General features: G+C 43.2%; 1 protein-coding gene across 1 annotated transcript in view; it reads right to left on the minus strand.

Annotated features, from left to right (window-relative positions):
- The window catches only part of LOC145401265 (uncharacterized), a 308,557-nt gene that overhangs the window by 259,065 nt on the left and 23,956 nt on the right, over positions 1–25,536 (minus strand). Inside the window, exon 8 of the mRNA XM_080273595.1 lies at positions 13,783–13,876. Coding sequence (XP_080129721.1) covers positions 13,783–13,876 — 94 coding nt within the window. The remainder of the gene's footprint in view (positions 1–13,782; positions 13,877–25,536) is intronic.

The following is a 25,536-nucleotide window of genomic DNA, read 5'->3' on the forward strand; positions in this document are numbered from 1 at the left end:
TGGGACTGTGCAGTGAGTGGGGCCTGTGGCATGTCTCTCTCATCTATTATTTTTACTGATTATGACCAAATGAAATTCAAAGCAAGCCTGAGGACACTAAACCACCCAGAGGGCTCAGAGTGACGTTGTAGAATGTGGGAAGTTTGATAAGTAGAGAGAGGGAAGTTGTTGAGACACTGAGTAGGAGGAGGGTGGATGTGGGATGTGTGCAAGAAGTCTGGTATAGGGGTGGATCAATCAGAAAGACTGCTGAGGAGGATTGATATTATAAGCTGTTTTGACACAGTAGGACAGACAGATATGGTGGTGTGGGTGTGTTGGTTGGGGAGAAATGGGTGGAATATGTTATGAATGTTATGAGAATAAGTGATAGGATACTATTATTGAAAATTTTGTTCGGTGGGATAATGGTTGCATTTATCCTGGTGTATGCTCCACAGGCAGGCTTGGATGAAGTAGAGAAGGATAGTTATTGGGATGACTTAATACTATACATGTAGTAAGTGGTAAGGGAGATGATGAGATTGTAGTTTTTGGAGAGGACTTAAATGATCATGTAGGTGAAGTAGCTCAAGGATATGAGGAAGTACAAAGGGTATGTGCATATGGTACAAGAAATAAGGAAGGCAAATGGATACTCGAGTTTGGGGAGGCAATGAACGTGATTTTGTGCAACACATTTTAGGTAAAGAGAGAGCAGGTTGATTACATACGAGTCAGGGGGAAATAGCAGCCAGATAGACTACTTCCTGGTCAGGAAGGCTAACAGGAAGTTGGTGAGGGATGTTAAAATTATAAGGAGCAAGGAGTGTGTGTAGCAACGCAATTTATTATGTGACATGGTGAGTAAGGAGCAGGTGTTGAAAAAGGGGACCTATGCAACTAGGAGGAAAATATGGAAGATGAAACACCAATCACTAAGGAATGCCTTCTACAGCAAGTTGAGGAGAATGGTGGCTGAACAGGGAAATGCTGACAGAAGTGTTAATGAGCAATACATAGCTCTCAAGAGCAACCTCTTCAGAATTACTGATTCTTGATGGACTCTGAAAGAACAATAATGGCCCCCAGTCCCGTGCAGCCCTTAAATGGGCAGGGGGTGCTAAGAATCTCACGGTTGCCTCAATTACAATCTAATTCCTTTGTTAATGCAAAAAATACAATTAAAATTGGTAACTGGAACGTGAGAACGCTAAATCATGACGGTAAAATCGATGAGTTAGTGAAGGTTTTTCAAAATTACGGACTTGATATTTGTGCTCTGACAGAAACTAGATTAACTGGAGTCGATAAGTTGGATTTGGAGGATGGTATACGTTTATTGATATCCGGCGAGTACGATTGTTGCTGGGTTGTAAGGCAAATAAGGCTTTATGTGAGTGGGATCCTATAGATGAGCGATTGTTATACGCACGGTTTAAATCAAATCATGGCAACATCAGTCTGTTTGTGTGTTATGCACCTACTAATGATGCACTCGATGAAAGGAAAGACACATTTTATGAAAAGTTGCAAGAAGGAGTAGGAAGGGTACCTAGACATGATGTTTTGATCTGCGTTGGAGACTTTAATGCAGTAATGGGCTGTTCAAATGAGGGATTTGAGGAACGTATGGGTAAGATGGGAGTTGGTAGTAGGACGAGTGAAAACGGAGTGAGGTTTGGAAGCTTCTGTCTAGCAAATGACTTAGTCATCGGGGGCACACTCTTTCAGCATTGCAATATACACAATTACAATTTGGGTGTCGCCGTGTGGAAAATATAAAAATCAGATTGATCACATTGCTATCAGTAGGAGGCATAGAAGTTCTCTGCTAGATGTTCATGTTAAATGGGGAGCAGATATTGGTAGTGACCATCAACTCAGCATTGCAAAAATAAGGTTTAAACTTAAAAATCAGAAGAAGGAAAAATCTGGTGTTGGTAGATACGATATTGTTAAGCTTAGAAGGGAAGGAGAAGAAAAGGAGGAATTCAGATTAGAATGCAGAAATAGGTTTTTGGTGTTGGAAACGTTGGAAGAGGGGGAGAGAAGTGTAGATGAGATGTGGGAGGATGTGAACAAAGTTTTGCATGAGACTGCTGAATGTACGATTGGAAGGAGACATAGATTCAGGAGAAAGAAATGGATATCAGAGGAAATGTGGGATATGATAAAAAAGAGAGGTGAGGCTAAATTGAGGAGTGAGATGCAATGCGCTGATGAACGAGAGATTGAATTAGCAAGAGCTGCGTACTGGAGTTTGAATTCAGAAGTAAGAAGGTTAGCTAGGAGAGATAAAAGAAGATGTGTGGATGAAAAGGTTGCAGAGACTGAAATCTTAATAAACAAAAATGATGGACAGAGTCAAAGAATAGCATATGAATCGATTAGAGAACTGAGTGGTAATGCAGGTAAACGCAAGGAAATACCAGTTAGAGACAGGGAAGGAAATTTATTGACCAAAGATGGAAATATTAAAAATAGATGGAAAGAGCATTTTGAGACAGTTCTTAATAGACCAATACCATCAGAAGAGGATATACCGTCTGCTCAGGAAGATTTAAATATACAAACAGGAGAGTTGAGGCTTGCAGAAGTGGAGAAAGCAGTAAAACAGTTAAAGAATAATAAGGCACCAAGGGAGGATGGTTTATTTCCGGAAATGTTTAAAGTGGAGGGGGATAGATTAATAATGATCTTGACCAAGCTATTCAATAAGATATGGGTGACGGGGTTACTACCATCAGTTTGGAAGAATGGTGTAATTGTTAAGGTTCCGAAGAAGGGAGACCTGAGTGAATGTGGTAACTGGAGGGGAATCTCTTTGTCACCGATAGCTTTGAAAGTTTTCAGTAGAGTGTTGTTAAATAGGTTGGAGCCGGTGGTTGAGGGTATTCTGAGGGATGAACAGCCTGGTTTTAGAAAGGGACGGGTTGCAATGATCAGATCTTTATAGTCAGGCATTTGATGCAGTAAGTTAATGAAATGAGAGTACCGTTAAGTCTTTGTTTTGTTGATTTTGAAAAGGCTTTTGATAGTGTTTCGAGAGAGACTATGGGAAAGATCATGAGACATTATGGAATACCAGAGGAGTTTGTGAGGGTCATTATGAACATGCATGAGGACACATTTTGTAAAGTGATGGTTGATGGTTGTCTGAGTGATTCGTCTGAAGTCAAGTCCGGAGTAATTCAAGGTGGTGTTCTATCGCCTTTACTATTTATATTGGTCATTGATTACATTATGAAACGCGTTGGAACAGAAACCGGTGCAGGTATACTTTGGGGAGAGAACAGGAAACTTTTGGATTTAGATTATGCAGATGATATAGTTTTGATTTGTGATGGGCCAGAAAAGATGCAGAGAGTGTTGGACTGTTTGGTGAGTGAAGGTCGCAAGGTGGGTTTGGTTATTAATTGTGGAAAAACCGAAATAATTAATATGAATATGGAAAATGCACAGGAATGTGTAATTGGAGGTATGGTTGTAAAGCAAGTTGATAGGTTTAAATATTTAGGTACTTATTTAGCCAAGGATGGTTCTTTGAACTTTGAATTCGAGGAAAGGTTAAAGAAGGCTAATCAGGCAATGGGAATGCTTAAAAATAATTGGAATAATAACAATTTTTCTGTGCATACAAAAATCAAACTTTATAAGGTAATGGTTAGGAGTATCTTAATTTATGGACACGAGTCTTGGTACACCACAGTGACTATGGAAAATAAATTTTTGGTGTTTGAAAATACAGTAAAGCACTTAGAAGAATATTAGGAGTTAAGTGGTGGGAAAGGATACCAAATAGTAGAATTAGAGAAATAACGGGAGTGCAGCCGATCGATGAATATGTAAGATTCTCAAGATGGAAGTGGCTAGGACGTGTATAGGAGACAGAGAATAGTACGAGGTACACCAGGGTGGGTGGCACTTGGTAGGAGAGGTAGAGGACGGCCAAAAGAGACGTGGGTGAGGACAATGAGACGGGAAGCTGGAGATGAATGTTGGGGAGATCTTGAGGAGTTAGCACAAGATAGGATGTGGTGGTGTGAGTTCATTGAGGCCCTATGCATCCCCGAGGGTGCCACAGGAAATGATTGATTGATTGATTGTATGTGGATGGACAAGAGGCCCAACAAGATATAAAGTAACTTGGTGGTGGAATGAGGGTGTAGAAGCTGCAGTTAAATAGAAAAAAAAAGCCTTTTCTGGGAATGGAAGAAGGGTGGTAACATGGAGGAATACTTGGCTGACAAGTGTAGGGCTAGAAAAGAGGTGTACATGGAGAAGTCTGAGACACGAAGACTTTTACTTGATAACGTAAATCATGTGGAAAGAAAGAATATGATATTTAAAGTGGCAAATCAGATGAAGAGGGGGAACAGGGATATCATAGGTGAGCAGTGTGTAAAGAACGATGATGGAAGGGTAGTGGTGAACAGCGGGGATATTAAAGATGCATGGAGAAGGCATAACAGCCGGTTGTTGCATAAGGAATTTGACTGGGATTCGGAAGGTTTGGAGCCAGCAGATCCAGTGTTTGGCCCTTGGTCTTTGAATGACGCTGCTACTGTGAGCGGGGAAACAGGCAGGATGCAGGTGCGGAAGGCAGCAGGTGTCTCTAGGTTGACTGCCGAAATGCTGAAAGCCTCAGTTGATATAGGAGTGAGGTTAGTCACTGATCTGATAAATATGATTATATATGAGTGTGCTGTCCCAGATGAATGGCTGAAAAGTGCAATTGTAAATGGTACAAGGAGAAGGGTGATGCCTTGGAAAGAGGAAATTATAGAGGCATAAAATTTTTAGACCAGAAAATGAAGGTTGGGGGCGTGAACTTTCGGACCACCACTCAGTGGTGGTCAGAATCAAAGTCCAAATGAAATGGAGAAACAGAAGAAGGGAAGGACAGGAGGAAGTAGTTCATACAAGGAGAGTGGAAAAGTTACATGAGGATGGGAAATGGCAGAATGTAAGGGGGAAGTGGAGAAGCGATTGGGTAAATATAGATTGGAGCCAATGGGGGACGTGGAAGGTGTGTGCAAGATATTCACAGATGAAATCTGTGCAGCATATGGGGTGATGTGTGGGGTGAAGAGAAGACGAAAGAGGGTGCAAGGAACAGCATGGTGGACTGAAGAGGTCGGAGAGGCTGTAGCACAAAAGAAGAAGCATATAGTGAGTAGATGAGAAACAGGGGCATGGAGGAAGTTGAGAGATGGAAGAGAGAGTTATATGTAGAGAGGAAGAGAGAGGTGAAAAGATTAGTAAGAGAGAGTATGAAGAGAGTGGATGAGGAATTTGGAAGGAACTTGAGTGTAAAGTGGAGGGACTGTAAGAAAATGATCTGGAAAGAGGTAAAGAGAGTTAGACAGGGTGCCAAAGAAGTTAGTTGAAAAGTGAAAGATAAAAATGGTAGATTACTACTGGAGAAGGGAGAAAAAGTGAGCAGATGGAGAGAACACTTTAAGGGATTGCTGAACATAGAGAATGAAAGTAATGCAAGTATAAGTGGCTGGAGAATGACTGGGAGGAGGAGAGATGTGAGAAGAGAGGAAGAAATCAGTAGGATGAAAGTTGTTGAAGCAAAGAAGAAAGTTAATATGGGGAAAGCCCCAGGAATTGATGGAGTGTGTGGTGAAATGCTGAAGCATGGGGGAGAGACAGTAGTAGAATGGATGTGGAAGATGTGCAGATTGGCTTGGGAGGAAGATAGAGTCCTGGAGGATTGGAAGTCGGGTGCAATTATTCCCCCGTATAAAGAAAATGGGGAAAAAGAAGTGTGTGGTAATCATAGGGTATTTGTCTTCTTAGTGTAATAGGAAAAGTATATGGTAAGATACTTCTTGAAAGAGTTAGGGAAATAATAGAGGAATTAGCTGGAGAAGAACACGGAGGTTTTAGGAAGGGAAGAGGCTGTGTAGATCAGAAATTCATTCTTAGATCTTTAGTGGAAAAGTTTCTACAGAAGGGAAAGAAGCCTTCAAGGATTTGGAGAAAGCATACAACAGGGCGGATAGACAAGGATTGTGGAAAGTATTAAGAATATATTGAGTAGATGGGAAATTGCTGAAGGCCGTGGAGAGTATGTATGAGGGTGCTAAGGCTGCAGTGCATGTGGATAGTGAACCGAGTGAATTTTTCTACTTGAAGGTTGGATTGAAACAGGGATGTGTCATGTCTCCATGGCTGTTTAATCTGTTTATGGATGGGGTTATAAAAGAGATACAAAGTAGGGCAATGTGTAATGACCAAACTGAAACTTAACAAATTAATCACACTGATCTGACCGAGACTCGATCTCAGGCCCTCGTGCTTTATAGGCGCGCACATTACCTCTGAGCCAAAGACAGGATCACTGCTTTGCCTCTAGGCAACGTGGGCTTTTATACACCCCATTTCATCACTCTTTTCTCCTCTTGGTGATTAATTTGTATTGTTTTGAACACATGTGGCAGTGTAGCGCATTGGAGCCCACCACTGGGAGCACTGCAGACCACACCAGACGGCTCACCCCCAGGATGTAAGGCTTAAGATGCTGTCAACAACAACATCATTGCCCTCTAAGCCTCGCCTCACATCCCATGCTGCTGCCAACCAATGTAACAACCGGACTGGAACTTGACAAATGAATCACACTGTCCTGGCCAAGACTTGATCTCAGGCCCTTGCTCTTTATAGGCGCACATTACCACTGAGCCAAAGAGAGGATCCCTGCTTTGCCTCTAGGCAACATGGGCTTCTATACACCCCATTACAAGTGGATGTTGAAGTGGCCCTAGTGAGAAAGGGCAGTGTTTGGAAACTACCTGTAATGTTGTTTGCAGATGACACTGTGTTGTTAAGTGAAGACAAAGGGGAGCTGCAAGGGTTGGCAGATGAGTTTGGGAGAGTGTGTTTAAAAAGGAATCTAAAGATGAATGTAGGGAAGAGTAAAGTTATGATCTTCGAGAGAAGTGATGTCAGTGAATTGAGGTTGGATGAGGAGGAAAAGGAAAATGTGAGTGCATTTAAGTACTTGGGTAGTGTTATGAGTAAGGATGGAAGTTTAGAGGATGAAGTGTTTGAAAGGGTACAACAGGGTAGAAAGGTTGCTAGTTCCTTGAAGGCAGTGATAAGAAACAGGGAAGTGAGCATGGAAGTGAAAAAGCTACTACATGACAGTATTGTGATACCAATTCTAATGCATAGAAGTGAAGCTTGAACCTTGTTGGAGGAACACAAGTCAAGAGTGAGAGCAGTGGAAATGAGTTATTTGAGAGGAGCATGTGGAGTCACATGGAGAGAAAGACTGACAAACGAGGAAGTGAAGGAGCGTTGTGGTGTGGATGTGGATGTGATAGGAAGCGTTAGGAGAAACACATTGAAGTGGCTTGGCCATGTGGAGAGGATGCAGAGCGAGAGACTGACGAGGAGAGGGGATGTGAGTGAGGTGGAGCGGGGAGACGTAGGGAAGGCCAATGATGAGATGGAAGGATCAGGGGTGGAGTGGAGAGGTACATGAGAGAGGGGGGTGTAAGCTGGGAGCAGGGCAATGAAATGGCGGGAGATAGGGCGACATGGAGGTGATTTGCTTGTGGCCACTCCTTAAGGGATGAAGGCATCAGGCAATAGATAGATAGACAGATAATGAAGGTAATGGAGAGAGTTCTAGAATGCATGATTTCAGAAAGAGTGAATATTGGTGAGATGCAGTTTGGGTTTATGCCAGGCAAAGGGACCACTGATGTCACATGCATTGTTCGACAGCTACTGGAAAAATATATAGGAAAGAAATGGGAACTGTACTGTTTTGTTGATTTGGAGAAGGCCTTTAACAGAGTCCCCAGAGAGGTGGTGAAGTGGGCAATGAGAAAGCCTGGGATCAAGGAGTGGCTGGTTAGGTTGGTTATAACCATGTTTGTGGGTGCTTGCACCCAGGTAGGGGTGAATGGAGACTTGAGTGATAAGTTTTCTGTTAATGTTGGTGTGCACCGGGGATCAGTCTTGAGCTCCTTGTTGTTTATCATGGTACTTGAAACCCTTTCACATGACTTCAGAAATGGACTCCCATGGGAGATGCTGAATGCTAATGATTTGGTGCTGACTGCAGAGAATGAAAGGGAGTGGATAGTGGGTATGAAGCACAAGGGCTTAAAAGTAAATGCAGATGAAACAAGTGATGGTATCTAGGGCTGGTGGTGGTACTGTCAAAGAAAAGGGAGAGTGGCCATTTGCGATTTGCCACAGGGGCGTGGGAAGTAATGCCATCTTGTGCAGTGTCTTATGGTAAGTGGTATAAGAGATGCAGTGATATTAGAGGTAGACTGAAGGGTAATGCTGATTTCATGTGTGCAGTGTGTTGGAGAAAGCAGGTGGAGATTTTCAGGCATGAAAGGATTGAACTTGCTGGTGAGCCTCTTGAGTGTGTGGAAGAGTTTTATTATTTGGGAGACATGTTATATGCTGGAGGTGAGGCTGGAGCTGGCTCTGTGGCTACAGCAAGGAGTGGGTGGAGGAAGTTTCAGGGAGCTGTTGCTTCTCCTGACATCAATTGGGCTCTCCCTCTGTGCTAAGGGATCTTCGTATGCAGCATGTGTTAGAAGTGTAATGCTGCAGTGAGATATGGGCAGTGAAGGAAGAGGATGTTCACAGGCTCAGACTTATAGAAATGACAATGATTTGGTGGATGTGCAGTGTGTCCCTGAGCATGAGGCCTGGGGGTGCTAGGTTTACAATGGAAGAGTTGAGGGGTAGCATGGGACTGGAGAGTATAGGCTATGTGTTGTGATGAGGAGAGATATATTGAGAAGAGGTAGATGGAGATGGTTTGGGCATATAGAAAGGATGGGGGATGATAAACTAGGTGCAGGAAGTGACAAGTGTTAATGTTGGGGGTAGGATCACGAGAGGTAGACCGAAAATGACCTGGGACAAGGTCACTGAATGTGACCTCAGGGATAAGGGGCTGAATATGGAAGCTGTCAAAGATCGAGCGGCATGGAGAGCCGACATTAGGTGATCAATGCCAACGCACACAAGTGTGTTGGAGTCTTCAAAAATGAAACGAAATGAAATGAAACGAACAGCAGCAATATCATGGATCACTCAGAGAGTAACACATCCATGTTTTACAGTATGTCTAAGGGCTAAGCATTTCACTTTGCCCTGTGACCTTACCCTCCAGCCGAATGTTCTTCATTCTATCTAACCCTTAACCCTTCCATTTGACTGGTCCAAATCAATTACAAAGAGGCTGAATTGATCTTGCCCTGTGACCTACTGTTCTCAAATTCAAATATCTTCATCCTTGGCCAAACTTCAGTCTATCATCAAGTCTGCCTCAGATCAAATAAAAACTATTATGAGTAATGGGGTCAACATCTGATGTGAAACTGTGACCTTGACATTTGATGGACTGTTCTCAAAACTGAACCCATTAATCTGTGCCTTACTCATAAACCTTCCACCAAATTTGGATTAAATTTAATAATAATACTTATGTTGGCCTTGCTATGTGACAATTAACTTTGACTTACTGTTTTAACAAAACAAAATGTCAGTCCCATGGCTGATCTTTAACCCTTCCACTAAGTCTGGTTCATATCAGATCAAAACTGCTTTAGTTATTTTGTTCAAACACTGGCACACATGCCAAATATGACCTTGTCCTGTGACCTTCATCTCTAACTGACTGTTCTTTGTCCAGACCTTACCCTCAACCATTCCACCATGTTTGGCTTAAATGAATCAAAACTGTTTGGAAGCTGACCTTGCCATGCAACCTTGACCCTTGACCTTACTTTATGACCTTAGTCTTTGACTGGATGTTCTCAAAATCAAATCATTTCATCCTGAACATTTTCACCAAGTTTGGCGTACAATAGATCAAAATTGCTTTCATTAATTTGTTCACACACAGGTCAAAGTCTGACAATGATCCTGACTTGTGACTGACTGTTATAAAAGTTAAATCCCTTTGTCTTTGTCTTACTCTCAACATTTCCCACCAAGTTTGATGTAAACTGGATCAAAGTTGTTTAAATTGACCTTGCCATGAGAACTTAACTTTTGAGCTATTGTTCCAAAAAACAACAGGTCAACTCCCAGCCTGACCTCTACTCTTCCACCAAGCTTGGATAAAACTGGATCAAAACAAATTCTATCTATCTATCAAAACAAATTATATATATATATATAAACACACACGCACACTGGTCAAAGATTCAGCAGATATCAACAAATCTATATTAATCACTTGTATAGATGAAGAAGAAACAAGAAAACAAGAAACAAAGTTTTGAGAGACAAAAAGGATGTGGCAAAGATATTAAACAAACTGAAGGAAGTATCAGGAGAAAGCTGTGATAAAGACAATTAGAAACACAAAAGGGTAGGGAAATATGAGAGAAATAGTCAAGGCCCCTGAGAGTAACCTTCCAGAGTGTGAACACTGAGGAGGAAATACTAAAAAATGCAAACAAACTCATGGAAAAAGAGGAATTTAAAAAGAATGGATAAAAAAATGCCTAACTAAAGAGGAATTGGGAATACTAAAGGAGAAGAAGGAGGAAACAAAAATAAAGAACGAGGAAAGATCAGAGAAGAAAATTTTTTTTACAAAGTAATTGGATTGCAGGTATGAAAGTGGTACATAACCAACTGGGAATAAAAAGAAGAAAGGCAGGGGACTCAAGCTATGGCAAGTATGTAAACAAGATGATTAAGCTGATGCACTCAAATGTAGATGGAATGGTGTCTAAATTATACGATATGAAAGACAAAACCAAAGGAAAGGAACCACATATTATTTGCCTAACTGAAACAAAATTAACCCCAAAGATATCAAACAATACCCTAATCTATGTTTCTATTGCCAGACGCCTTAGTCCCATAAGGGGTGGCCACGAAAAAATTGCCTCCATGTTGCCCTATCCCTTGCCATTTCACTGCCCTGCTCCCAGCTCACACCCTCCTCTCTCATATACCTCTCCATTCCATCCCTCCATCTCATCCTTGGCCTCCCCCTCCCTCTCCCCCCCTCCACCTCACTCACATATACTCTCCTAATCAGTCTCTCACTCTCCATATGGCCAAACCACCTCAATGTGTTTCTCCTAATGCTTTCTATCACATCCACATCCACACCACAACACTCCTTCATTTCCTCACTTGTCAGTCTGTCTCACCATGTGACTCCATATGCTCCTCTCAAATAACTCATTTCCACTGCTCTCACTCTTGACTTGTGTCCCTCCAACAAGGTCCAGGCTTCACTTCCACATGTTAGAGTTGGTATCACAATACTGTCATGCAGTAACTTTTTCACTTTCACGCTTACTTCCCTGTTTCTTATCACTGCTTTTTAGGAACCTGTAACCTTTCTTCCATGTTCTACCCTTCCTTGTTGTACCTCTTCACGCATTATTATTATTATTATTATTGATGGGGGCACTCACCATCCACTCACTCAATGTAGTGCTGCTCTCGGGTGTCTGCCCTGTCCTCTCCTCCATCCTTCTTTCCTTCCATCTTCTTCTGTCTTTCTTTCCTTCATTCTTTCCTCGTCTTTCTGCCTGCAGGTTACTTTACACTCACTCTTCTGTCTTTCATTCCTTCATTCTTTCCTCTTCCTTCTGCCTGTGGGTGACTCTACACTGAGTGACAAGCCAAATGGTTTCCTGTACAACAGGAAACCATTTACTACGCTGGGTGGTAACCATATAACCAAATTTTGGCACCTGGTGGTTTAGTGGGTAATTATTGTGCTCCAATCGGATTGAGCCGGTGAAGGTTTATATCCAAGGGGTGACTGGGGTTTATTGCTCACGTAATGCCACTCAGGGATAAGTGAGGTTGGTCACTGTCATCTTAAATGTCAGGACCAACTGCCTAGCCCTAGGCTTCTACGCTCCTCATGGGGCAACATAGGATTGGATGATGATGATGATTATTGGTAATCCCACTCAGGGATGAGTGAGGCTGGTCACTCTCATCTTAAATGTCGGGACCAACTGCCTAGCCCCAGGCTCCTACGCTCCTCAAGGGGCAATGTAGGATTGGATGATGGATGGATGGATGGATGGATTATTATTATTATTATTATTGTATTATTATTATTATTACAGTATTAGTATTAGTATTATTTGTGCAGGTTTAAATCTAAGGGATGGTAGGGGTTTATTGCTCACATAATGCCAATCAGGGATGAATGAGCCTGGTCACTCTCATCTTACATGTAAAGGCCAACTTGTCTAGCCCCAGGCTCCTATGTTCCCCATGGGGCAACACTGGATTAGATAATGAATGAATGAAATTATTATTAACTGTAATAGTAATAAAATAATAATAATAATAATCATCATCATCATCAGCAGCAGCAGCATCACCCAGACCTCCTTTCCCACCTTAGGGCCAGGTGAGGAGTAGCAATGTCCAGACAGCCTAAGTTTGCCCAATTCAATGGGCCACGCTTCCATTCACTCATCATTCAAGTCCACAGAATCCTGGCTCCATCAGATAGGTAAAACAAATTTTCACCACATTCTGTAGCTTCACATACACAGTACCTATCTGACAGAGCCAATCCAACCTTTGTCACATTAAAATGGGGTGCCAAATCCGTTTATGCATTCTCCAAACAAAATTCATCCATCCAGCTCAGTCTCTTGTCAGCCCCTTAGCCTCACCAACTCCCATACCTCTCTTCTTCACACACTCATCCACCATATCCTTCCACCTTCTTCTTGGCCCACCTCGTCTCCTCCCTCCTTCAAATTCACTCCGATATACTATATCTTTTTCACCACTCTATTGTCATCCATTCTCTCCACATGACCAAACCATCTCAGTACATTCTCTTCGATTCTGGTGTCCACAGTCTTCCTCACTCAGCATTCTTCATGAATCACATTATTCCATATCCTATCCACTTTCTGTACTCCACATACATTCCTCAGCATTCCAATCTCCACTGCTCTTACTCATGACTTTTCATTTTCATGCCACACCATAGTCTCACATCAGTATGTTAAAGTTGGCACTAACACTCCTTCATGTAAGTCTCGTGCAGCTGCAATACATAAGCCTCTGTTTTTTATCAAGGCCTTCAATGCACCAGCTACTTTCCTTCCTTGTGCCACTCTACTTTTCACTTCTTTTGACCATTCTCCTCTCTTTTCTATCACTATACCGAGGTATTTGAACTCTCTCACCAATTCCAATAATAATAATAACAGTATTACAATACCAGTACAAATACTACTACTACTACTACTACCACCACTAATAATAATAATAATAATAATAATATCTGTAGTAGTAGTAGTAGTAGTAGTAGTGGTGGTAGCAAATTGTGCTTTACTGAAAACACATACAATGAAAGATGGCCATATTCCCAAGGAAATGCAGGATGGTCCCCACACAACTACAAAGCACTCTTCCTTGCAAAAGATGGTAAACTCTATGGATTCATGTTGCCTCACTTCACTAAATATGTTTGTACTGTATACTGTAGTTTGACCTCTGACCCCATATAAGTTTTTAAAAGGTTTCCATCCATAAAATAAGGAAAGTGTCTGGGGTAGGCTATTTTTGCATTATAGGAAATCTGACCCCAAATAACTATTAAAAAAGAAAAAAAAAAGTGCCTGGGGGTAGGCTATTGGCCTAGGGAACATTTGTGCCATGCTTGAAGTGCTTGAAGCGAATTTGAAAGAAAACAAAAATTGTTTGGTACAAAAAAGAAGAAAGAAACCAAGCAAGTAGTTATGATCTCCATCATACTGTTGAGACCATAAATATTTTATCTTTTTCTACTTGGCTTACCTGACATACCACTGTCGGTATCAGTGCTGGTGACGTCATGGCTCACCTCGATGGTCACCTCATGGGGACGCTTTCCGTCACAAGACTCCAGCACCTACGATATAGTCACATACTCTGCGTTAGTTGAACTAAATTTTCCATGAAAACACATTACTCCATTTAGGCTATTTATCTTACATCTTACCTTCACTTTCACAAAAACCAAAATTCTTTGGAACATTGTTGTTAACTAATTATGGTAAGCTAAAGGCAATTAAAGAAAAAAAAAATGGCATGACCTGGAGGACTAAACACCCACAACTATCATTACTGTCTGGATGTGTTCTCAGACAATGAAGCTGCCACAGAATGTGATAATTGTTTTTATAAAATATTACCAACAAAGTAAACAGCTTTATTTTATGCATAATTCAGTATCACTTGTTGCTTTACAGACTGATTTATTTCTTAATTCCCAGTGGCTCTGTGAACATCAGATGTTCTCTCTGCCTGTTTTTACATGGTCGTACGGACTCGAACGGTCCTAATATAATAATGTCTAACAAACATTTAACGTAAATCTATGATTTTGAGAAAAATTAGATAAAAAAATGGGAGAAATGGAGTTCCCCCGAGCTAAGCCCTGTATTGGACTATATAGCCCTGCTAGGGTTACAGGAGGGAGCTTCCCCTCCCGGCACGGCAGCCTGGGTGAGGCTCGAACTTGCAATCCTCCGATTACAAGTCCAGCGCGCTACCACTGTGCTACCGCACCCCCCGAAAAATTAGATAAAAGAGTTTAGTATTATTCATTTTAAGCAAAGTAAAAAAAATTGCATCATGGTTAAAATGTAAAGTTCGATGATAAAACTCAAGGAAAAAAAAAAAAAGAAAAAAAAAGTGACATACGCATCCCCGTGGAATCCCCCCCCCCCAGGACGGAGCCGCAACCCTACCCCCACCCCAGGAAGACACCACGGTGGGGAAGGTAAAGCGTGTGCCGGGTCTGAGCGAGACAGGCCCAGATACACCATGGCCCTACGCCCCTCTTTCCCTCAGCACGACCAGCAGCAACCACTCAGTACTGGCCGCCTACATCTCGGTCGGGCCAGCCTTCGCCAGGATCAGGGTGGGACTTGTCCAAGCACAGTCCCAGGCAGCACCGCGGTATTGGCCACTGTCCATACCGGGGAAGGATCGGCCGCTGTTCATCTTTCAGCTGTTGCCCCCTGCAGCACCGCAGTATCGGCCACTGTCCATACCAGGGAAGGGACAGCCACAGTACGCCCTTCTGCTGCAGCCACACCTGGAACCAGCCCCGCGGTGGCGGCCACTGTACGCCTTGGGTTGGACATGACGGCCACTGTACGCACATTGGCTGGCAAGCCAGGGAAAGGTGGAACCACGATGTTGGCCACTGTCCACATCGGGGAAGGGACGGCCACTGTACACCCTTTATCTGCCTCCACCTCCTCCAGAAGCTGCACCGTGGTATCGGCCACTCTCCATACTGGGGAAGGGACAGCCACTGTATGCCCGTCTGCTGCTGCCCTCAGCGTCTGTGGAACAACGATGGCAGCCACTGTACGCCCTTCATCTGCAGCCCCTAGGGCTTCCCCGTCGGAGGAAGTCCCTGGCACGGCCCACCTCCCACCCAGAGGCCGTGCGGGATGCCCTTCCCATTCTCCCCACAGGTACGGTTCCTAGGAGGAGCTGTTGTTCAAGGAGTGGTGGCAGGGCCCGATCGCAGAGGAGGGGATCCATGCCCTTCGCATCACCCCTGGACGACGCCCAGACCTGATGGACGCCACCCGGGACACAGCAGACGACTCCTGACAGCACCCCAGTCTAGTGGTGACCGCAGTCCCCAGCCACCCAGGGACGTCCCCTGGACCCCAGGGCGAAGCCTCCCTGGTCCCTCTCACCGATGGCCCTCCACCCCTAGCAGGAGGCAGCAGGAACGACTCCTGGCCCTGTTCGGCCCCAGCCCCGAGGGCCACTCACCACGTTGAGGCTCCACCAGGAGAGAGCCTCCCTGCATCCCAGACCACAAACATGACCGGGCTATGACGCCCCCTGCAGCAGTCCTGTGTCCCCTATGGGAAGGCATGCCCGTACGTGGGCCAGCCCCCTACACCTGGGCACCACCTTGATTGAGCCCAGGTTTCAGCAGCCCAAGAAACTCTCTAGTATAATCTCAGTGTCACACTGAAGAACAGAAACTGACAGTGCCCGTGTTATGTGTTTCTACTCAGAGCAGTGATACAGTGAAAACTGACAGTAAACGTATCTAAAAACAGTGGTATCTTAATATACAGTGCGAGTTACCTAAGTCCAGAACCAAAGAACGATATACTAGGACTGTGAGGAGAAAGGACTACATGGACTGTGTCTCCTACCCCTGTGTATTATTGGTGCATACTGCTGACTGAGGGTAATCACATTGTATGTATGGTGTGCTGTAAATACTGCCCCTAAAAGCCTGCCACTGTACCTGTGCCCTATATTATGTACGATTGTATGTGTATTGTAAGAGGGTCAAATTAACCCCTCCGTGACCGAAGTCCCGGAATTTTCCGTGCACGCCAGGCCGATGCCGGAGCCATTTTTTTGAAGTTTCGAAAATTGATTTTTTTTTCTTGCCATATTGAAGAGAAAGTTCAGATGCATCTAACAGTGCAAATCCTAGCTTCCTAGATGCATTTTGTGGCTTGCAATGGAGCGCGGAAGTTGCAGAAATATCAGCAACCGATATCCACCCTCCAGGGGCGCTGCTGCAACGCACCTGGGCAGGTGTTATTATTTTTTATTTTTACCTCCCAAAACAATGCGAATGATGCTGAAATGTTGTGCATACAGTAAAACCTCAATGTAACGGACTTCAATAGACTGGAGTTCGCTTTCATCAGACTCAAGGAGCTACCGGACTAAATTCCTATATATCGGAAAAAGTCCGATAAAGCCAGAAGCAGTCCGGCCTGCCTGACAACTTCTTGTATGTTCACTACAATAAGGTAAATAAAAAACATGTTTATCAGTGTACAGTACAGTATTATTATATATACTATACCATTTGATTAATGTAGTGATGTTATAACACAGTACAGTATTGCAGCGATAGTCAAAACAGTTTAAAAACTGTTCATGAGATCCGGACTAATGTCTGATATATTGGAAAAAGTCCAGGTTAGCAGGGAGAAGTCTGGATGTCGCTTTCATCGGAATTTCATGTTTTTCAGAATGGCTTGGGCCCTAATTAGTCCGTTACAGTGAGGTCTTACTGTATATGAGATATGATGATATCGAATGATTTCAGTACATAATCTGTTAGGAATGGCTGGAAAAAAAATTGTTATGAATACTTTTTCACCTTTTTGATATAAAATACGCTTATGGTAGTTTCGAGTTATTTTTTACGTTATCGTTGTGCCCATGCTTAGAAAAGGGAGCGAAAGAGTTGACTTTTTGGTCCTAAATGAGAAAACTGCACATCCTCCAAGGCTAGACTCTGCCATGGGAGGATAAAACGGAGGGTCAGATCCAATTAGCTATACGGAAGTTGAGTCACAACTTCGAGCTCCCACACCACGAGCATGGCTAAAAATAAAATCATAATGCAGTTTCAGAACTAAGAATAAGTCTAATTATTAGGAATACAGATACAAAGCAGAAATAAATACGTTTACAGACAGGAGAAAACGTATTTTTTCCGTAATAACATGTTCATCTTTCACTATCATTTTACATTCATCTTTATATTTTACCTTGTTATTTTCGCAATATATATTGTTGTCTCGTAAATAGGGTGGTTGTGTGTGTTTTGCAAGGGATGAAAAAGGCTGTATTATCTGTCTGAGTCAAGATAATGGGTGTAACTATATTTTTTTTTGGCATGGCCACGAGCGAAAAAATTGTACATCCACTTGTCATGACAGGTGGTGAACTGACAGATATGTAAGAGGGTGAAGTCAAGGTAAGTATCATGTCCCAGATCTTCATTCACTTCCCAAGGGTTTTCACAGTTTTCTGCAAGTTGCACTGCATCAAATGATCCAAACCATTACAGCAAACCTGAACAAACAGGTAAAGATATCAAGACAAAAATGTATTTTTCACTTATTAACATGTCTTTTATGTATGCACCTGTATTACTTCATAATCGTAAACAGGTGGTTGTGTGTGTTTTGCAGGAGAGGACAAAATTATGTTCTGCCTGGGTCGAGATAATGGGTGTAGTTGTGCTTGTTTCGGCATGGCCAGGAGCAAAAAAATCGAAATTCCACTCATCACAGCATCAGGCTCTGAACTGCTTGATGAGGTGTATGGGATTGTAGCGTAGGTCAGTGTGAAGACGTTCAGAACGTTCGTTCACTTCCCAAAAATTTTGCAGTTTTTATAGGCCGCGCTCAAACGACGCCTGTGGCCATTTATTGGCTAAACATCATTCGATGCTGGTGACCACGGAGGGGTTCAGGCAATATATGTGTAAAGGTAGTCTGCAGAGTTTTTATGCTCTGTTCCTCTGTTAGTGTGTTCTAGTTCCGGTCTCGAAAGAGGACCCCGCTCAGTAGCTTGTGTCTTTAGAGCGAGAAGTCGACCTAAAAACACCTAGCATAACAAAATGTGTATGTTTTTTCTTTCCTTGAGCAAAATAAATAATGCTGAGAAGTGGGATATGCCAGTTCGGAAGTGCTGGAGTATTCCCGATGATTCTCGAAGTTTTCTGCTACGTGTCAGAATTGTCAGTTAGCCTGCTATTTGTGTGCGGAGGTATTTTGTAATGTTATGCATTAAGTTTTATGCTCTTTTTCTCTCTAATATTTTCATTTATGTAATTGTTAAATTATGTAATTTCATCTCAGTTTGTATGCTAAATAATTTAGTGTTACGTAGTCTAAAAACCTCTGGATATTTGGATGTCAGATTTGGCAATTATAGGTGCAAGAGTACTGAACACTAGAAGCTCTGAGTGTAATGCAAGGCCATTTAAGGAGGTGGAAGAGCCTAGGGCAGTCAGTTTCATTTCAGTTCAGTTTGAGTTTACTATGGTGTCAATGCAATTTGGGAAGATTGTATAGCTCCGGCACTTGTGAAAACTGTGATGAGAGGCTGACAAGCATTAAGTGTAATTCTCTGGAAAATAAAGACAGCTAACTTAGGATGCCAGCATTTATTTACAACGCCTGAGCTGATCTTGTGTGCTGTACATCTGAAAGGCTGACAACAGGAAGAAAGACTCACTGGGCAACGTCCTTCCTATACTGAACTACTGCTGTTGGATCCTGTGAGTGTGGGACGGGGACATAACTATAATTTCAAACAGGCTCAAGTGCTGATGATGTAAAACTACTTCGGTGTTAATTGCAGCCCATGTCATCCCGATGTATTTGAAAAATGTATTTGAAACATGACAACTACAACTAGGCATCAACGAACGCCAAGCTACTCAGAATATTCCCAACAAGTGATTAGCCTATACGATATTGCTTGTTCAAGTGACACATCAATCCACCTCCTCCCGCCACCATCCATAGAACACCAGGTTCTCACGTCAAAATCGTCAGCACAAATGAATGTGAGTAAACAATCTCGCGTCTGCCTACTAAAGAATAGAACTTATCCGGAAAGGTCAAGAAATTCACATGTATTACATCTATTATTCGACAAACCTTCCATTTTTAGTCCAGAATTGTTCGTACTGCTTTGATCTGTGGTGTAAACCCTTTCCCACTAAGCTTCCTCTGGCTAAATACCAATGTGCCCTCTACAGTTGCCTGGCTACCACAAGTCCGTATATTCCAATTTCCCGGTGTAGTATGTAAGGAGTGACATGCAGGAACTTGGAAGTTACCGTTCCGCTCAGTGCATTATGCGCCGAGCGCCCTTTTTAGCTACTGTGCTGAAAGTATCCGCACGTTATCTCAAGTACTGTGCCATTTATCAACAGCATATAATGAAATACATGTGTCAGGGAGATAGTTGGATGTCTTATCAACCTATAGGTAACTATTGGCCGATATATAGATAATATACATAAATATATACTGTATATGTATGTTACAGGCAGATTGTGGGATCAGTTATTTCGTGAATTAAGGTATTTAGGTTAAGTTGATCTAGGATAAGGTTTGGTTAGGTTAGATTAATCTAGGCTAAACTGAGAAGGGAAAGGTAACTTCCTCCATAAGTTACTCCTTGCAAAGGGAATCCGGGCATGTCCTTTTTCGTTCTTTTATCTCCACCTGGGAGGAATGTCTAAATACTGTAGGATACGACCGTCAGGGATTCTGCCAGTTTTACATTTCACCTTGCAAAAGCGGTTATATTGTAGAATAATAGCTAGAATTAGGAATACTTTTTTTATCTTGAGTGAAAGATTGAGATTTGCATGCTAATTTAATTTTGGATTGTTATAACTTCGTGTGGTTCGCTTTCCGTCGTGAATCGGTACCATCTCTGACTCCATTTGAGTAATATTTGAAGAATTAAACCAGTGATTGATTCCAAAACACTCAGACTCTTACCAAAGAATGCATGTACAGCAATGCACAGCACATACCACATGAACGAAATCTAAAAGTTAGTAATTACTGCCTCAACCACTCTTCTTCCCACTCTCTTGTAGAGCGATATATATATATATATATATATATATATATATATATATATATATATATATATATATATATATATATATATATATATATATATATATAATGTTCAAATATGGAAACCCTAGACAGAGTTCTAAACCAACTCAGCTTTGTGTTCTCGGAGACCGATAGGAGTGATGGCCGTATTTTCGTTGGCATAGGAGAATTTAAGCAATTTATTTTGCATCACACATCTTAATTTCTTGTCTGTATTACGTGTCCCTAAAATGCCAGCCGCCGGACCTCCCACCTCGCCACCCCCCACCCCACCACCAGGCCGCTACCACACCACCACTCCAGGAGGACACAACGGTGGGGCTAGTGACCCAGGTCAAGAGGGTCACCGGGACACTACTGTCCTGAGCCCCTGTTCCCCGCAACTGCCCCAACACCAGGTGACCGGAGAAAGTCAACTACCTTAAGGGCGGGACAACCATCGTCAGAATTGGGGTGGGACTGAACAAGATTCAGTTCCAGGTAACACCGTGTTGACGGCTATTGTTACACCCTCAAGGGCAGGAGGCCCAAGGCTACGGCCTAAAGAGTGTACCAGGGTAGAGAGACCCTCGGCTACGGCCTTAGTACACTCCGGAGAGAGAGTTGCCCCTGTGCATCCCTCTCCTGCTGTTCTATCCTACGGGAGCAACACCGCGCCGACGGCCACTGTACGTGGCGGGGAAGGAGCGGCCACTGTACGCCCCAGGACCCATATACATATATATATACATATATGTATATGGGTCCTGGTACGCCCTTCAGCTGCTTCTCGTCGGGAAGATCAGCTCTCGGCTACAGCCAAAGTACGTACCAGGGTAGAGAGGCCTTTGGTTATCGTACGTGCAGCTTTTCCCTACTACGGAAGCAACACCGTGCCGACGGCCACTGTACGTGGCAGGGAAGGAGCGGCCACTGTACGCCCTTCAGTTGCTCCTTGTAAGGCGGGTAGGTTAACGGCCCCAGCCAAAGCACGTACCACGGTAGAAAGGCCCTTGAAGATAGCATCAGTACGTACTGGAGAGAGTGCGGCCCCTGTGCCCCCTGCTCCTGCTTTTCCCTACTACGGGAGCAACACCGTGCCGACGGCCACTGTACGTGGCGGGGAAGGAGCGGCCACTGTATGCCCTTCAGTTGCTCCTTGTACGACGGGTAGGCTCACGGCCACAGCCAAAGTACGTACCAGGGTAAGGCGACCCAAGGCTCCGGCCTCAGGACGTACCGGAGAGGACACGGGCTACATGAATCCTTCTCCTGCCTCTTCCCCCTGTGGGAGCCCTTCATCACCACCTGGGAGTGTTGCCCCGGAGGTGTCGCCAGAGTGGTGGCAAGGCCCGATACCGGACCTACCTCCTACACCTGGGAGATCCTTGTTCCTGCCCGAGACCCAACGGAGAAGTTGCCGCAGCCCAGCCCTGTCGGCGCCTCTCCCCATAGGCGCCCGCAGTCCCAGGACCCCCAGGCCAGACCCACAGGTTCCCGACAAGGGCAACCCAGGCTCCCTCACCCCACGGAGCCAGAGACGACAGGCCCAACTCCTCCAGCTGTTCGGCCCCAGTCCCGAGGGCCACCTCTCAGGTCGAGGCCCCCAGACAGGAGGGCCTCCCTGCACTCCACAGACGAGGCTCCGACTCGAGGTCCACCTCTCAGGTCGAGGCCCCCAGACAGGAAGGCCTCCCTGCACCTCACCGACGAGTGTGACCCGGGCAGTGACTCCCCTGCGGGTAGTATATTGCCCTCTGCAGGCCGGGTCCCCCTAGGGTTCTCCCCTCACGCCCCTGTTACGGAGTGAACATTACCCAGGAGATACAGGTAAATGGTGACGCCCCTTCTGCCAAGAACAAACCAGGGGAAATAACAGTGAACAGTGACCGAGTGAAGACCAGTGTAAAACCAGTGACAGTTACTATTAGTCCAAAAGAACTCAGTACCCGGCAGGACAGAGAATGAATATTAACGTAATTGTATGAGTCCCCCAGTAAAAGAACTTTCTGTAACTGAATAGAGACTAGGGTTCGCGGGTAAATCAAAGGCCTGTGTGTAAATGTCGCCACGACTAAGTGACTGTGTCGAGTGTCGCGATCCACACCCTGTCTTATTTATAGTAGTATTTCCCCCACGGACTTTTAATCTTGTTTGTTCCCTTTGTTTTCGACTAAGTGTATATCCTGCCTAAAAGTGAAATACGGGTATCAATATATATAGCTCAGGACATCAATGTATGTGCATTGTATTGTGTACTAAGTGTGACTGTATTTTGTGGTGTTGAAGGTTAACTCTGTGTCCCTGTCTCCTGTATCTCAAATATCACTCTGTGTTATATTGTAACGGTTAGAATTAAGGCAATAGATGTGTTAAGGTATACTGCCTGGTTTTTATGTCCTGTTCCTTTGTGGGTGCTTTACTTCCGGTCCGGAAAGAGGACCCCGCTTCAGTAGCTAGTGTTTTTAGGACGAGAAGTCGAACTAAAAACACCAGCATAACAGTACCTGTTTACCATCGACAGTTTACGTAAGTATCATATAGAAGAATTATTAAAGTACACCGTACAAGTTAAACCGCTGTGGAATAAGTATTAAGGAACGTGCGAATCCAGCAATTGACTCGGTAGGTATTATCAGAGCTACAGGATACGATACCCTTAGGGGCACAGTACCCATTGTCAAAAACGAGAGCCAGAAAGAAGGAATCTTGATCTGAACATGGAAAAGCCTTACAGAAAAGAACAAATGTAACTGCATCAAATTTAAATGCATTCAAAAGTTGGATTTATAATATAGAAACCTCGAATATTACTGTGGTAGCTGCAACGTCGACTTGGACGACAAACAAGTCGGTAAAGAGAGACACTAATGTTTGTGAACTGGAAACCTACTCTAATAATGATACATTTGTATCGTGCATCGTACAGTCATACCTGGCGTGTGCTCAACCCCTTTAATCCGATAACGTATTTTTCGTATTCTTTGCCATCTCTAGGCGATTTTATAATGCTCAGATAAGATTTTCTGAACGGAAGGGGATAGATATATATAGCCATTATTAACCCCTTACATAAGAGATGTTTCCTAAGTGACAAAACTGACTGGGGACAGCACGACTAAACCAATGTCATCGTAGTATCGGGTTTAAATGGTATATATTTAGGCAGAATGAGGACGTATCGATCTGTCACTGTGATGTCTGTAATGGTGATTTAGTTTTGTAAGATTCTATTAAAAAGCGAAAGGTGTGAAACTGGGGGAGTCGAGGAGATGGGGGGACGGTGCAATAAGTACTGTATTTACGCACTGTCCCACGAACTATGGAGGTCCAGTTCAGTTCAGTTGAATGGCGGAAGTGTTGCCTTGGTATCGGCACTTCCTGATGCAGTCTTATTGTGGTCTTTTTCTTATGGCATTGAGTCCTTTATTTTCTTTTCCCTTATTTTACAGAATCTGTATAACTGATTTATTTTCTTCTATGTTGCTGTTATCAAATAATAGTGTTCCAATAATATTCTCTTCATCTTGCTGGTACGGACGCTGTAATGCAGGGTATTTTTCTCTTTCCTCGTTGTAGGCAGGGCAGTGTAGGATGAAGTGGTTCAGATCCTCGGTGTTGTATCCACACATAATGCATTCTGTTGATTCATTTCGGAATCTTCTACTGTCTCTCAGGTTCATGTTATTACTCCTACAATTGAAGAGAATAACTGATGCTCCTCTGTTGTCATATACTTTCTCTTGTCCACCCATCTCTTCTCTCCATTTACTATACATTCTCAGGCTCACTTTTTCTTGCATCTCTTGCTTCCAAACTTTTGTATCCCATGCTTGAACTTTCTTCTTTATCTCATCATTTGTTACATTGCTTCCTGATCTTATATCCATCATTCTTCTTCCCTCTATTAGTCCTTTTATCCATCCATTCTTTTTAACTTGCACACTCATCTCTCCCACAACTCTTTCAATCAGGTCATTCCCCTCCCCTCTCAAGATATACTGTAGATATTTCAGCTGACTTTCCATAATTCTTGCTCTCATACTTGATATTCCTATTTCTCCCCTTAAGGTTGCTTGTTGTGCATAGCTTGGAGCTCCTAGTATCTTCCTACACACACTGTTCTCTATCTTCTGCAGTCTATCTATCTCCTGCTTTGTGAAATCTACTACGCTGGAGCCATACAGTATTGCTGGGAAGGCTACGCTCTTCCAGTATGTTTTCCCGATTAAAAGTCTCGAACAGCTCCTTGCAACTATTGAGTATGTCATATTTGCCATTCTTACTGCCTTCTCTATCACTGACTCTTTCTGCGCTTTGAAGTGTCTACTATCATTAATTGTAATTTCTGAATATTTCAGCCTATCACTAACCTTTATACCAGCTATCTCCGTTGGTTTATCTTTCATGTTGAATATTATGATATTACTTTTTTGTTTATTTTGTTTCGAGTCCGCATTCCCTGCCTGTTGTCATCACCTGTTCCACTACTCTTTCTGCATCTTCTACATTGCTTGCCAACAGCATCCCATCATCAGCAAAGAACAGAGATGTTATTTTAAAAGCCTCATCTTTAAAGCCCCTATCTAGTTCTTCTAGTCTTGTAATTATTTTGAAAGTTACTAACTTGAATAAAGTGGTTGAACCTGTACAACCTTGCCTTATACCACTACTTACTGGTATCGTAACCTCTTCTCCCTCATCCAACTTCATAACAGGATTACACACTACCAAGACATGCGCTGTCACTGTTGATATGAGGGAGGAACATCATACATCTGTCATCATAGCTTGCATTGATCCTAATTTATGAATAACATACTAACCTGGAAAATACTTAATGTTCTGGATCACTTTCGTACTTCTCAGATCTATCTGACAGCTGAACACGTTGTTTTGTCCGTCACTTTTGCATTCACACACTGAATTTATTTATAACTCATAAAAACTTGACAGCTTCATACGTACTCATATTTTTCAGGCAAGTGTCTTCAAAGGGCACCAACTATGGTCAGCCTCAGACAATCAAGATGTAATTTTCAAGTACAACATATGAATGTCCAAAAACCCCATATCCCACACCAAGCCCTCTTCCTCCCATCATCCTCAGACATCACCTTCTGCTCCCCAAACCTCGCCCCCACTA

This window comes from Coenobita brevimanus, chromosome 6 (assembly GCF_032717465.1).
Source record: "Coenobita brevimanus isolate Jiangsu-jjx chromosome 6, ASM3271746v2, whole genome shotgun sequence".
NCBI classification, from domain to species: Eukaryota; Metazoa; Arthropoda; class Malacostraca; order Decapoda; family Coenobitidae; genus Coenobita; species Coenobita brevimanus.